This window comes from Dermacentor andersoni, chromosome 2 (genome assembly GCF_023375885.2).
Source record: "Dermacentor andersoni chromosome 2, qqDerAnde1_hic_scaffold, whole genome shotgun sequence".
NCBI classification, from domain to species: Eukaryota; Metazoa; Arthropoda; class Arachnida; order Ixodida; family Ixodidae; genus Dermacentor; species Dermacentor andersoni.
The window spans coordinates 127,124,927-127,137,953 of NC_092815.1; the positions used below are offsets into that span (position 1 = coordinate 127,124,927).

General features: G+C 48.4%; 1 protein-coding gene across 7 annotated transcripts in view; it reads left to right on the top strand.

Moving 5' to 3' along the window:
* The window catches only part of Epac (Exchange protein directly activated by cAMP), a 794,549-nt gene that overhangs the window by 637,910 nt on the left and 143,612 nt on the right, over nt 1-13,027 (top strand). The window contains exon 1 of one of the 7 annotated variants that reach the window (XM_050187983.3): nt 4,208-4,659. The exons of the other annotated variants lie outside the window; for them this stretch is intronic. Coding sequence (XP_050043940.1) covers nt 4,509-4,659 — 151 coding nt within the window. The 5' untranslated portion in view covers nt 4,208-4,508. Of the gene's footprint in view, nt 1-4,207; nt 4,660-13,027 lie in introns of those variants that run through there. 7 annotated transcript variants of the gene reach the window in all.

Consider the following 13,027-nt stretch of genomic DNA (forward strand, 5'->3'; position numbering starts at 1 on the left):
AGAGAGAGAGAGACGTGTATGAAAAGACTTGTCACATTTTTTTTTTCTCGCAGATCTTTGCCAACAACCTTAGACAAGGCGAAATGTCGCGCCTCATCATTGTTCAATTTTCCTTCCTTGCCAGTCTTGCCCATTCTGCACATGAATGTAGAGCCTCTGCTCTCCGCATCGAAAAAAAAAAGAATAAGAATAAGAAAAGAAACGACAACACACGCAAGTAATATTGATGCCTGAAGCCGCATCTTTGTTTTATTAAGAGAGATGAATTCTCTAGATGCCGTGCTTCTTTTACGGTTCTCACAACTAGCAAAACTACTATTTAATCACGCGACAACAACGGCGCGCAGAGTGTCGAGAACACACGACACTCGTTTCGTCCTGTCGTGATCTGTGTCGAACGAGTTGCCGAGTGCGATTGCTACTGCACGCAGCGATACAAAGCGTATCCGACTGCAATCACGTATTTTCAGTGGCGCATTTCCGGCTTGTCCGCAGCAGACACACTGAAAACGGCCTCTCTTTCTCGCCTACGCATGTGAAAATGAACGACTATAAAAGCTATGCAACAGAGATGGAGATAGCGATGTAGAGTCGGCCGCAAAAGATTACGCGGTGAACACAGGTCGCGCGAGAAATCTGAATTTCCGCTCTCTTGGGGCACGGCGCGTCTAATTTAATGCATCGCTGTTTAGGCCGCCAGAGAAAGATATTATACATGGAACCTTCCAGTTCGGCGTTTGTGTGCCCTGGCTTCGCTCGAGTCGAGCGTTATCGCAAAGGCCACGTTCCGGAAACTTTTGCGGCCGACTGCATGTGCGAGTGATGACATCTCCTGTAGAGTCGACGACCCGGAAATTATTGGAGACACTCGAGCACGAAATATTACTTACACACACACACAAAGAAAAAAAGGGTCGCTCAAAGGTACACTGAGCGCGGTGACCGGTGCGGCATAAACTCTAATGTCGTACACATTGGGGCGCGGCCATTGCCGCGTGATAGCGCTCGCCTTTACGATCCGCCGTCTTAATATGACTGGCTATTGTCATAAACGCGCACGCACATCGCGGCCGGGCACCGTCCGATCCCTGCCGAGTATTTCCTAGAAGAAGGCCCGGCGACAGAAGTAAGAAACAGAATCTGCAGCTACGGAGACGCTAGCAAGGCTGTGCAGGAATAAGAGACAGTTGGAGGCAGGAAAAAGAAAGATGCGACGCATATACAGAATAAAGATGCTGCCCGCTCCGGTTTAGGACCTCGCAGTGCCCTTGGGATGGAAGAGCTATCTCGGTCTCGCCATTTCGCCGTCGCAAAGCGTCGTCGTCGAGGCGCAAGGGAGGATGCGCCGCTTTCGCGTTTGCCGCATCGCCGCTCGCTTATACTTGAACGTCTCGCGTGTCTTTCGAGGGAGCACCGACGCATGGTGACTCGCAAGGTGAAGGTCAGCCGTCATTGTGAACCCGTCGTGACGCCAGCCGCCGAACCCGAGGAAAAGAACTCGGCGACTGTCGCAGCTCGTCCGTGTTAATAACCTCGAGTCTGCAGCAGCGGCGTGGACCACCGTGCCTTCGGCTTCGTCAGTCCGTTTGTCGTTGTTGCCGCCTCAACCTGTGACTCGCTGGGGCGTGCGCGTGAAAAAAGGTAAACGAGAGCGTCGCCGTCGCGGCTGTTGTGATTGTTGTTTAGACCGCGAAGATAACAACGGTAAGTAGGTTGCTGAAGAGACGCCAGCCGCCGAACCCGAGGAAAAGAACTCGGCGACTGTCGCAGCTCGTCCGTGTTAATAACCTCGAGTCTGCAGCAGCGGCGTGGACCACCGTGCCTTCGGCTTCGTCAGTCCGTTTGTCGTTGTTGCCGCCTCAACCCGTGACTCGCTGGGGCGTGCGCGTGAAAAAAGGTAAACGAGAGCGTCGCCGTCGCGGCTGTTGTGATTGTTGTTTAGACCGCGAAGATAACAACGGTAAGTAGGTTGCTGAAGAGACCCGGAGACGTGCTGTCCCGGAGACGTGCTGAAATTCAAAGTTTCGTGATTCCCGTAGCAGTACGGGTTAAGGGGCCTCAGAATGAAAAGCCACGAAAGGTGGCTTGAACGCATACGAGGCCCCTCAACAAGCGAAGAAAATTGCTCTGGCGGACAGGGCTCGGAGGCTGCCCAGGACGCATGGCCCCTTGGAATGAGGAGACCGTCCGCCTCGGCAGAAGCTTTCGCTTGCTAACACAAGTAACGTTTATTCACCATCATACCAAGTCCTATTGCTAGTGCTATAGACTTAATAGTATACAGCACAACACCGCTAGCACAAGTTATGCTACACTGTGAAGCCATCTGAAGTTCGAACCGTGGTTTCGAGTTTTTTTAAATATCGACACGCTTTCGACCCGCCCCTCCACTTTTTTACTCGTCCTGGATGAAACGTTTCTTTCATGACATACCCTGTCGGAAATGATATCTGCTCTGTTAATAGTTTGTGCAAAATTAGCGCAACGTAAGAACGCAGTGACGTCGTGTAGGAATAAATGCGAAGACGCGAAAGAATCAAATTTGTTTCAAAAACTGTATACCTAGTCTATATTTCGACTCAACACATCGTCCGCTCAAGAAAAATCATGGTTAGAAACGAAGCAGGTCGCCGACCGTAGTCTAGACAAAATAACGTTTCAAGGCCCACGCGTATTCCTTTCCCACAATCTGCGTACCGGTGAACAAAAACTTCATCCGTATCCGGCTCAAATTTTTTCTGCTTTCCGTCACCTGCTTCACTCCTCACAATGATTTTACCTGATCAGATGGTGTTCCATCGAACTTTCTACGAACGGTATTCGAAATAAACGCGCTCCTTTTACGCCTTCGTCTTCATCCCTTATGTGACGTTACTGCAGTTCTTGATATTTTTCGGCTTCGCCTATGTTGTACAGATTTTATTCGAAAGGGTAACGGGACAGATGGGTCATAGGCAAAAGAAAGAAAAAAAAAAAAAACAAAGGCGGAGAACCGTATTCGAAAGTAGGAGGTTATCAAGGCTCGCCCAGGAAAATAGCGATGTATTTTTTCCTGTAGTACATCTGCAGGTTACTAGGGACGTTTGCTTCCGATAAAAAGCGTGCTTTACTCGGTGCATAAGTTAAACAAGAAAGCAAAAAAAGAAAAAGAAGGGAAAGAAAGAAAATAAAAGAGAAAAAAAAGGAAAGAGAGAGAGCCATCGTCGTTATTAATGATCGCCTCTATTCCATTTTCACGCACTGTTTCTTAATTCTAATTGAACCGCAGTACAATATCCGCATATTCGTAAGCTACAAAAGAACCGACTGCTCTGGCAATCAGTTTTCTTTCTGCACTTAGGAAGTCATTATAGTTAGCTCTATCATTTTCCTTCAGTCCTTTGTTGTGTCTGACGAAAGCTGCCTCTTTTCTTTTTTAGCATGACATCCGTATCACAGAGAAAGGAAACAAAGACCAAGCGCACGCTATAGCGTGCCTCTTATTTGAATAGGCGACTTGTTGACACAACCTTTAGATTCGAAGTCCCCGAATCCATGCATGACGTCTGTCGAGTCTACGTGATCTGGCAACTTGAGAAGATGGAAGAAGCAGCTTTCTTCATTCACTTGCGTTACTATTGTTCCGCCAACCTCACCCGCCCCCTCCCAACTTCTCACCCCGTCTCCGCCCCCTAAGTTACTCCCTCCTTATATGCCGCCTACGCCAAGGCTCCTACGGTGTCGTCAAGATATCTCCTTGCCGCGGGGTTCTGTCTCCGCGCCGGGTCAAGTGTCAACACCGAGACGTGGGTCGCCGGTCAGTGGGCGGAAGTCGACGCCTTGGATCCCGCGCGTTTAATCAAAAGCAGAGCCTCCGCAGAAGCGGCGGCGTCCTCAGCGCGTTGCTACGGCAACGCTACGAGCAGCTTCCCTGCGAGAGTAACGTTTGGCGAAATGGAGAGCGCGCGTTCTCCCTTTCTTTCCACAACCTGGCGCGCTGCTGAACCGCTTCGTTGGGAGTTTTCTCACACCTTCGTGACGTCGAACGACGTCACGCGTCTTCTTGCTCTCCGTTTAACGGCATAAGTGCTCTCTCTTTCACTTTCACCCTTTCTGAAAATCGGCGCCCGCCGCCTGCTGGCGCATGAGAGAGAAGGAAAGAAAAGAAGGGAGAGAGAGTGCCTGCGAGGGAGCTGCTTCGGCGCTCCGACTCCGCCTTCGATTTCGTTGCGGCCGGCGCCGAAGTGTTGCCGGTGCACGGCGCGGCAGCTCGCAGCGCGCGTGCCACTGCGGCCGCCGTAGTTGTAGGAGCGCGAGCCCGCGCTGTAACCTCCCCCGTTCCGTGCTGGCAGTTTTGGAGAAGAAGAACGACTTCGATACTCCTTCCCATTTGTTTTCGCTTTAAGCACTTTCCGAGTGATTCGTAGTGATTTCTTTGTCCGTGCGTGCGTGAGTGTCGTTGTTGTTGTGGTTGTTCGACACTTTGTTTGCGAGAACGACTCCAGCGCGTGGTGTACGTGTGGCAGGCGATGGCAGCCTGCCTGAAGGGCTGCCTGCAGCATTGCAGCGGATGTCTGTACGGATACCTGAGCCAGCTGTACGCTCCGCGCAAAGTGAACACGCCGCTGTCGTCGGCGGAGAGCAGGAAGGCCTCTTCGTCCGACGTCGTCTTCGACTGGGGTGAGACAATGCACCTGCGTGTGTGTTTGTTGCTCGCCGGCAGCGCCGCCAGTGCGCGCCCCTTAGCTGTGACCGCGCAGGCAGCCGAGATGCCGGCCAATACGAGTGCGCTATGTGCGAGCATTGACGAGGCTACATACTGGTACTGAGAGAGAAGGCGTTATTGTTCACTCTCACAAAGCTCCTAGCGATAAGGCGAGCCACTGCGCGAAATTTGTGTAATCTTTTCTTGCGAGAGTGGTTTGTTTCCTAAACTGTTCTCTTTTCTTTTCTTTAATATAGCTTGAATGTATGAGCCGTCGTTTCTGTATCTTTTAATAGTCCTTCACTTTTTGTTCGTGAAGCTTGCCGTGGGACATAGGTATTTCAACGAAAGCGTGAAGGCCCCGGTCACGTGTACATTGCAGTAGTGGCTTAGCGAGCTTACCGACCATAAGCTAGCGCCTACAATTGTCTGATCCATTAGTAGCTGAACAGTGCCTAGTATCCTTTCTCGGGCAGTCCTTGTTTCGGGGTAGATCCACGACTGGCGGTGAATGTTCGACGTTGCGCCCACTTGACGTTCGTGTAATGCCCGACATGTCAGCAGTTAGTTTTCAAGCAGTCCAACAAACTTACGATGAGTTTGCCTTGTCGCTAGTTCTATAGCTTCTCTAACTTTGCTTTCAAACTGTTGGCAAACGAACAGGCGTTTGTCCACCGAACTGTGCTCTTCACGCGTGGCCTCTTTCTGACTGTTCCACGGTTCCAAATAAACGCAGTCCGCTTCCGAGCGACCAAGAGAAATTTCCGAAAACGAGCTCTACCTCATTCTAGCCTCGAATACGCACCGTTTTGTTTAACGAACGAAAGCTTTCCTGCAGGGTCACTGTATCGTACGTGAGAGGTTCTGACTGGCGCTTCCATGACGTCCGTTAGCTAGTCGAGCCCCTGGTGTATAGTTCAACCTTTCCCAGTGCTTACTAGCTTCATCGTTAAAGAAAAAAAAAAGACTTCCAAAGTACACGCTCACGTCATTCCACTCGGGCTCTGAAGGCACGTTGCTTTACAAAGACGACAGCTGCGCTGAACTCGACGTTCGGGAATGAACGATTGCACGTTTGCGTGTATCGGTGGTTTCAGCTTTCTTTTTCGGTTTCGTACTGTCTGAACGTCCTTCGTTCGAAGCCTGTTGAGAAATACACCACATCCTAGCTAAAATGTGGTTAATAGAAAAAAAATATGACAAATGAAATCACAAACACCGTTGGTACAAGACGTGTATGTTGAATCGATCACATTGAAACTTTAATATCAGCTCGCAGAGATCCTCGGCCGCTGACTCGGTCATTTTTACGGGGGCGCGTTTCTCCTGGATGTCTGAGTCAGCGAATCTACAAGTAGCATGTCATAGTTGCGATTCGAGAGCAAGACGTGAGCTTGTCTTATAATCGATGCAAGTTGGCATGTCCGTTTAAATATCTCAACGGTATTTTCTCTCCTTCTTTCCCTCTTTGTTTTTCACCTTTCCCTTACGCCCAATACTCTGGGTAGCAAATCGGGCGCTCGTCTGTTTGATCCCCCTAGCTTTCGTATTTTTGCTTTCCTCCCTCTAACCGTACTTTCGTTCAGAATTTGAAAATTATCGAGAGCGTGCGTTCTCCTGTTTACGACGTATAAACACTGACTCACACGTTCCGTTCTCTTTCTTTCTTTTTGTTTTTGATGGTGTAGTTCCCCGTCTTTTGTCTGCTCCTGTTGTAGTGCCATTTCTTTGTCCGTCAGTCATATGGCAGTGCATGTCTTCGTCAAAACAACCGGCAGTGCTTCGCAAGAGACACAATGCCCGAGCGTCCTCCGCACGACCCGGTGACGCGCCTCCGAATGCGTGCTTCATTTGCGTTATTGTCAGCTTTCAAAACCCCTCATCGAACACGCGGAAAAAATCCGAAAGGTTTTTGCCTCAATGCTTAGAGCCGAAATTCGGATGAAAGAGAATGTCTGTCGTGCATGCGAGTGCACCGAAGATGCCGTAATAATCAAGACGTATACCTAGAACGACACACCCATCATGACCCGTCGCGTTGGCTTGGTGGCTGCTGCCAAGCGCGAAGTTGTATAGGTTGAAGCGCACTCTGATGATGTCAGTACGCGGAAATGATCATGTAGCTACGCCGTTTAAACGCACGGTTACGAAACCCTAGCTGAACAAAACAAGTTGCGACTTCTTTAGCGCGGCTCCGCGTTTGTTTACACGACTGCAAGATCTTGAAGCGCAAGAGGACACGCACAGAAATGCGCGGCAACAGAACGCTGCAGACAGGGGAGCGCTTCAGTCGAAAGTGAATTTTTGTTGTTGATTAGACATACTGATGATTTAAGTATAGCTACACGGTTTCCTGTGTATTCTCAGCGGAGGGCACAAGAAATAGCGTATATCACGGATGGCGCAAGAAACTGTAACTATACGTACATCGCCACTGTATCCAGCTTTTAGTGAATCCCCTTTCTTGACAGTTTTCCGTTCCCTCACGTTGCTCATACGTGTGTTTCTTGCCCTTCTACATCTTTATTTTTTTAACGTCTACCAACTAGCGCCGCTCGACATCGTGTTGTTACATATACCTCGGAATACCAAAGCGTATCAGCCAAAGCAACACTTCTGCTGCTGCGATATTTGAAAGCGACCGGATTGAGTCAGCGTCTGTGATCCGGACTGAGTGACCGACTGATATCTCCAGTGGACTTTCTCTCTCTTTTTTTTTTAAATCTTTCCGTCCCCCTTTCCCTTTCCCCAGCGTAGGGTAGCCAACCGGGCTCAGTCCTGGTTAACCTCCCTACCTTTCATTTATCATTTTCTCTCTCTCTCTCTGTACTATAGCCGAGATGTTCTTTGGACACCACCCGCATAACACGTTTTCAGCGTCGTACGTTCAATGCCGACTGCATTCGCAGATCTACTAAACCATATGGAACGTGGTTGCGACCTGCGGCATATATCGCTAGGTGTCGGAGCGTTCGTTCGTTAGACGCAATGCGTGATAAACGTGCGGGCCCATCACAGACGAAATGTGCGTACCTTTGCGCTTCCCCTGTGCTTCGCGTGCAGACAAAAATATCTAACGTCATTAAATGTTAAGTAGTTGGAGCGGGTTCGTAAGCCGCACCGAAAGTGACTTTGACGTGCCCCTTTGCCTACGTTGTTTCTTGTTATTATTGTTCTAAGTGCCAGGAGAAGATGGGACAGTGTCAACCTACCGTCCTGTTTTTCTTTATACGGAGAACGTCAATGTCTTCATCCGCCGCGGGATAGCTCAGCTGTTATGGTGTTGCTTTATACTGGGCACGAGGTCGATCACGTGCTCGATCTCGATCGCGGCGGACGCATTTCGGTGTCGTGTACCGTGCATTGAATGCACGTTAAACAAAAGAAAAGAAAAAAAAAAACTCAGGTGGTCGCAATCAATTTGGAGAGCCCGAATACTGCGTGCCTCATAATCAAATCGTCGTTTTGACCAGCAAAACCCCACAATTCGAATATCTAATCGATGTCGTGCCACTGTTCTGCTATTGACCTAACTTAACTCATTTCCCCATTATTTATTTTCGCATCCCGCGCGAAACCCTCTTCCCCACCTTGTGTGTGCGTTTCACAGGCCTAGCATTGCTCTTGACCTTCGCACTTGGAGGCGGTGGCTACGGCGCACGCCTCTCGCACACGAACTTTCTGGATTTCAGGTTGCGACTTGCGCTATCCTGCTTCGTCGATCGGGTCGGGAAGTGTCGGACATTGCGTCCCCAGCTGCAGTTGTGGTTATGGCCACCGGACTTGACTCCGAGGACTACAAAACGCACTCGCTTAGGCGCCCCTCAGTGAATCGATGGATTTCGAGTACGAGACATTTATTTATAGCTAGAGGATCAGATGGACAGTCTGGAAGCACGTGCTTCCTCACGTTCCCTTTCACTTATATATGGGCTGCGGCGCTACGAGAGGTGAAAAATTTCTAAAATAATACCGGTTAAAATGAAAAAAAGAAGAAGAAATGCAAAAGAAACAAATAGCGGATGCCGCGATGTCACATTTAGGCGCGATGTCCAATAAGTGTAAATAAACGTAAACGTCAGACGTATGCGCAATGCAGTAGAGAGTAAAAGAATAATAGTTAATAAAAAATAAATGTAAAGTTTAAAATCATATACACTGTCTGTACATTAGAGAAAATTTGCACGAAACGGGAACGTTCTGGACATCTCACAATGCCCTCTTTCTAATCTGTGGAGATAGGCACGGTTCAAGAATCAATCAATAAATCAAACAATCAATTTATTCCAGTCTTTCCAAAAAAAAGTGAGGTCAGCGAGGAAAGAAACAGCGTCGCAGTCCCGCTTGACTGCAGACATCGCCACCCCGTTAAGTGGGCAGTAGCAGAGTATACGTGAAAGAAATGTGTGCAAAAAATGCTTACAAAGACACACAGTAAAACACAATAGCCCCTGATGAGGATGCAGGTCTCCGCATTATATTGATCTTGACAAACATTTCTCGCCTCTGCTGGTCATAAAGCGAACAAAGTAACAGTACATGTCAGATGTCCTGATTTTGTGACACTCCAGCAGCAAATCATGCTCAGTAGTGGCAGTCATATTTTTTTTTTTTAGCTGCTAAGTGGTAGAGGCATAAATATATGCTTAGGGACGAAGGTGAAGTTGCCTGCGCAGTGCACAGTGTTTAACGTACTGAAGCACAAATTTGAAGTTCCTAAGCATCGGCACTTTTTATGAAAGCCTAATGGCAGTTCACGCTTAAGAAAGGAGTTATATAATTTTTGTCTGTGTATTCGCGGAGTTCTATATATCCGGCCTGTGGGCCTTTCAGTTGGAAATCTACAGCACCTTGTACCATCACGTCGGAAGTTGCACGTCCAGAAATCACGACGGGCTGAATGCACCGTGCCGTTTGTTCGTAACCGCCGTTTACCATTGGCCAGTCGCATTCGCTAATTATATGGTCAGCAACAGGATTGTCTGGTATCTGCTTTTACGAACAGTACTGCCGTAGGAGCTTTCTTTTGTAAGCATGGGTCCACGTTTTCCAGAGTCGGTCGCTCAGCTATCTTGAACCGCATTTTCGGTAAATGTCGGAGCACCTTTTCAAGGATGCGTTCCAGCACATGGCGTCTCTTAGGCCTGATTTGGATACCCGTTATCCACGCCGTCCCATCCGGCCACTGTAACGGTACCGGCGTTCGTCACGGGACAGCGGTTCCTCGACAATTTCTCCTCAAAAACTGGTCGCAGTACGACGCTGTCCGATTCTCTAAACCTCACCGGCGACCTCTCCTTGAGCGGAAAACTGCGAGAAAACAACTATGTCGTGACGGTGACGGGACGATGACGGGATGGTGACGGGAAGGCGCAAATGACGGGTGTGTGAATCAGGTGCTAAATCGGTCCCATGAAGATGCCGGCGATTCAGTAGTAGCCGCCCATCCAGGCGAATCAATTTACTCTGCCATATTATGCGTATAGATCTTCAGATAAAAAAAAAATTCGGTGATTTTACATGTCAAAACTATAGGATATGATTATGAGGCACACGTAAGGGGGTAGTCCGCATTAATTTTGACCACGTGGGGTTCTTTAGCGTGCACCCAATGCATGGTACATGGGCGTTCTTGCATTTTGCTCCCACAAAAATGTGGCCGCCGTCCGTGGCCGGGATTCGATCCCGCGCCCTCGGCACGGGCTTAGCAACGCAACGCAAAAGCCTCTTCGCCAGCGGGGAGGGTGATTTTCAGATCAGTGTCTTGGTCATCGCTTGCGAACCGCGTGAGGCTAGATTTTCATCGATAGCGTTGAATGGGCGTTTCAAAACTACTCAAGTTCGGTCAAATGTAGTTTCGGTGAACGCTTTGCTCTTATCGGAGGAGAAGCGGGCTCCTGGTGGAATGTCGCACGTTGCTTTCGATTTTCGCCTCCTTCGCGAACAAACGTATGACCGTGCGAAAGAGACACTCTTGAAGAGAGACAAAAAAAGCAAAAAAAAAAAAACGTAACGAAGAAGAAAATATTATCCGCTGGGATTCGCTCGTGCGAGGAATTGGAGAGCCCGCTTGTATATCCCCTTTGCGAAATCATAACCTCGGTCTAACCGTTCGCGAAAGGGAAGATAGAATCATGGTGGGAGGGGGGGGGGGTGCACCTTTATGGAAGCCGGCATTTCGAAACATTCGGTGCGTCCAGAGCTTAAGCCAATTGGATGGGAAGCTTCCACATGCGAAGACGGCCATAAGTTCGTTCTTTCTTGCTTTACCTTTTTTTCTGTTTTGGACTACTCAGGATGAATTGCTAAGATGAAGAGCAGTTAGATTTGACAGTTCCCAGCCCGGCGCGTTCTCGAGAGTTTATAAGGCGGTGCGAAATGGAATATTGTGCAAAGGTCTCGGTTGATTCCCGCTTGCTATATTTCCCTCTTTAAGTAATACGGTTCCACGCGCATACACCGCCTGTATCAGTGGCTTCGTCTTGCTCTCTCTGTATCATGTTTCGCTCATAGGATATCGCCTCTTACGCAAACTCTACAGATGTCCTGCCGTCAACAATCCTCCTGCTCCTTCGAAAGACGTCAGTTACGGAAAGACTGCTTCGTGGCTTTAGTTTGTGCCTACTGAAATATATGATGTTCGCCGTTAAGAAAACGTACACAGAAAAGCAAGAACACTAGGTCCCTATTCGACGAAAGCTTTTGCGCTAGAATTGCTCGTAAGAGAAAATTCCAGTCAATGTTGATGCCGGAATTATTATTATCGAAGATGACCGGCTTATTGCAAAGAACACTTACGAAAAAGAAACTCCACGCATTTGGCCTCAGGACCCGTATTCACAAAAAAGCTCATACACAAAGAAAATAAAAAGAAGACTGCGGATAAAAGCAGGTGACAGCAAATCCTGATGCTGGGCAATACATTGTTAACGAAAGCCTCCGCCCACTACCGAAGAGCACTTAGAAACAAGAAGCCTTCTGAATTCCACCCCTGGTGTTGATTTCGCAAAGCTTCTCGCTCGTCGTGGCTGCTTGCTGTTGGCTAGCCGCCTTCCTTAATGATCCCGTGTTTCAAAGACAATACTGGCCGGCCTCTGCTCTTACGAACAATTCTTGCACGAACCTCCTTCAGATTAAAGGGCCTTGGCTCTTGCGAAGCATGTCTCTACAGTGCAGTAAATGCTAGTCCTTATTGTGTCTCTCTCTTCCGGCTGCTTTATATATAGCTATAATGCCGCGTGTGTCGTCGTCAGTTTCTTTTTCTTCCTAGCTATATGCGTGCGTCTCTTAAGAGACAAGTATGCACTGCAGAAACAAAGGAGTCTGGGATCAAGGCAGTACAGTGACATCGTGCAGGGCTAATCCTATGGCTTATCAGTAGGTGACGCGCCAGGACTCTAGCGAGAAAAAAAAAAAGAAACAAAAAGAAACAAAACAAAACACGCAAAAAAAAGAACCTGCGTATGAGATCAAAGAAAAATTTCAAAAGTAATGAAGAAGGAGCAATGGGCTTCCCGTTACGGACGAGAGAGGAGTGAGACAAATGCGACTTCTGCGTTCGCTTGGCGTCATTGAGACGCTCTTTCCAGGTTGGTCACGTTTCTCGGGGCTCCCTCTACGTCAGAAGGGACACGTGCAGCCCCCCTCCCTCCCCCCCCCCCCCCGCGTAAGGCGTTTCATCTTGCTTTGGCTCGTTGTACTGTGCCCTGGAGAAATAAAAGTTAATGTCTGCAATTACGCTCCGTTCACGACAACACCAGAGGCGATCGGGAAAAAGTTCCACTTGTTCTCGCTTGTAAAGATGTCAGTTGTATGGTACTCAATAGGTGAACGAACTGAAATGAAATTTTTGTTTTGTTTACTCGGTACCAAAAAAGTTTGTGAATGACGAATCATAACGGTGTGTAGGAAAGAAGTGACGTGCGTGCTTGCATTGGTTTGAAATTGTTCGCATTAAATGCTCATCTTATAGGCACAAAGGCATGCGCAACGTCGTTGTGTGCAAATTTTATTACGGTTCGCCGGTGTTCGTCCTTCACTCGCGTGGGCGGAGCTAGAAGCGACATATTTTGCTACGTTTCTCCACTCGTTCGAATATGCAAGCATCCTTGCGACGTTCCCTATTGAAAAACACAAGAGAAAATTTCAATCTGTCGCATTTTCGGACGTTCCGTTGTCCGACGTCTGTAGTCTGCCGTCTGTTGTCTGACGCCTGTAGTCTGAAGTCCTCTAGTCTGACGTCCTGTATAGTCTGACGTCCTGTATAGTCTGACGTCCTGTAGTTTGACGTTCTGTAGTCCTTGATCATCATTTATTTAAAAAGTCAACAGAGCACTCTTTATG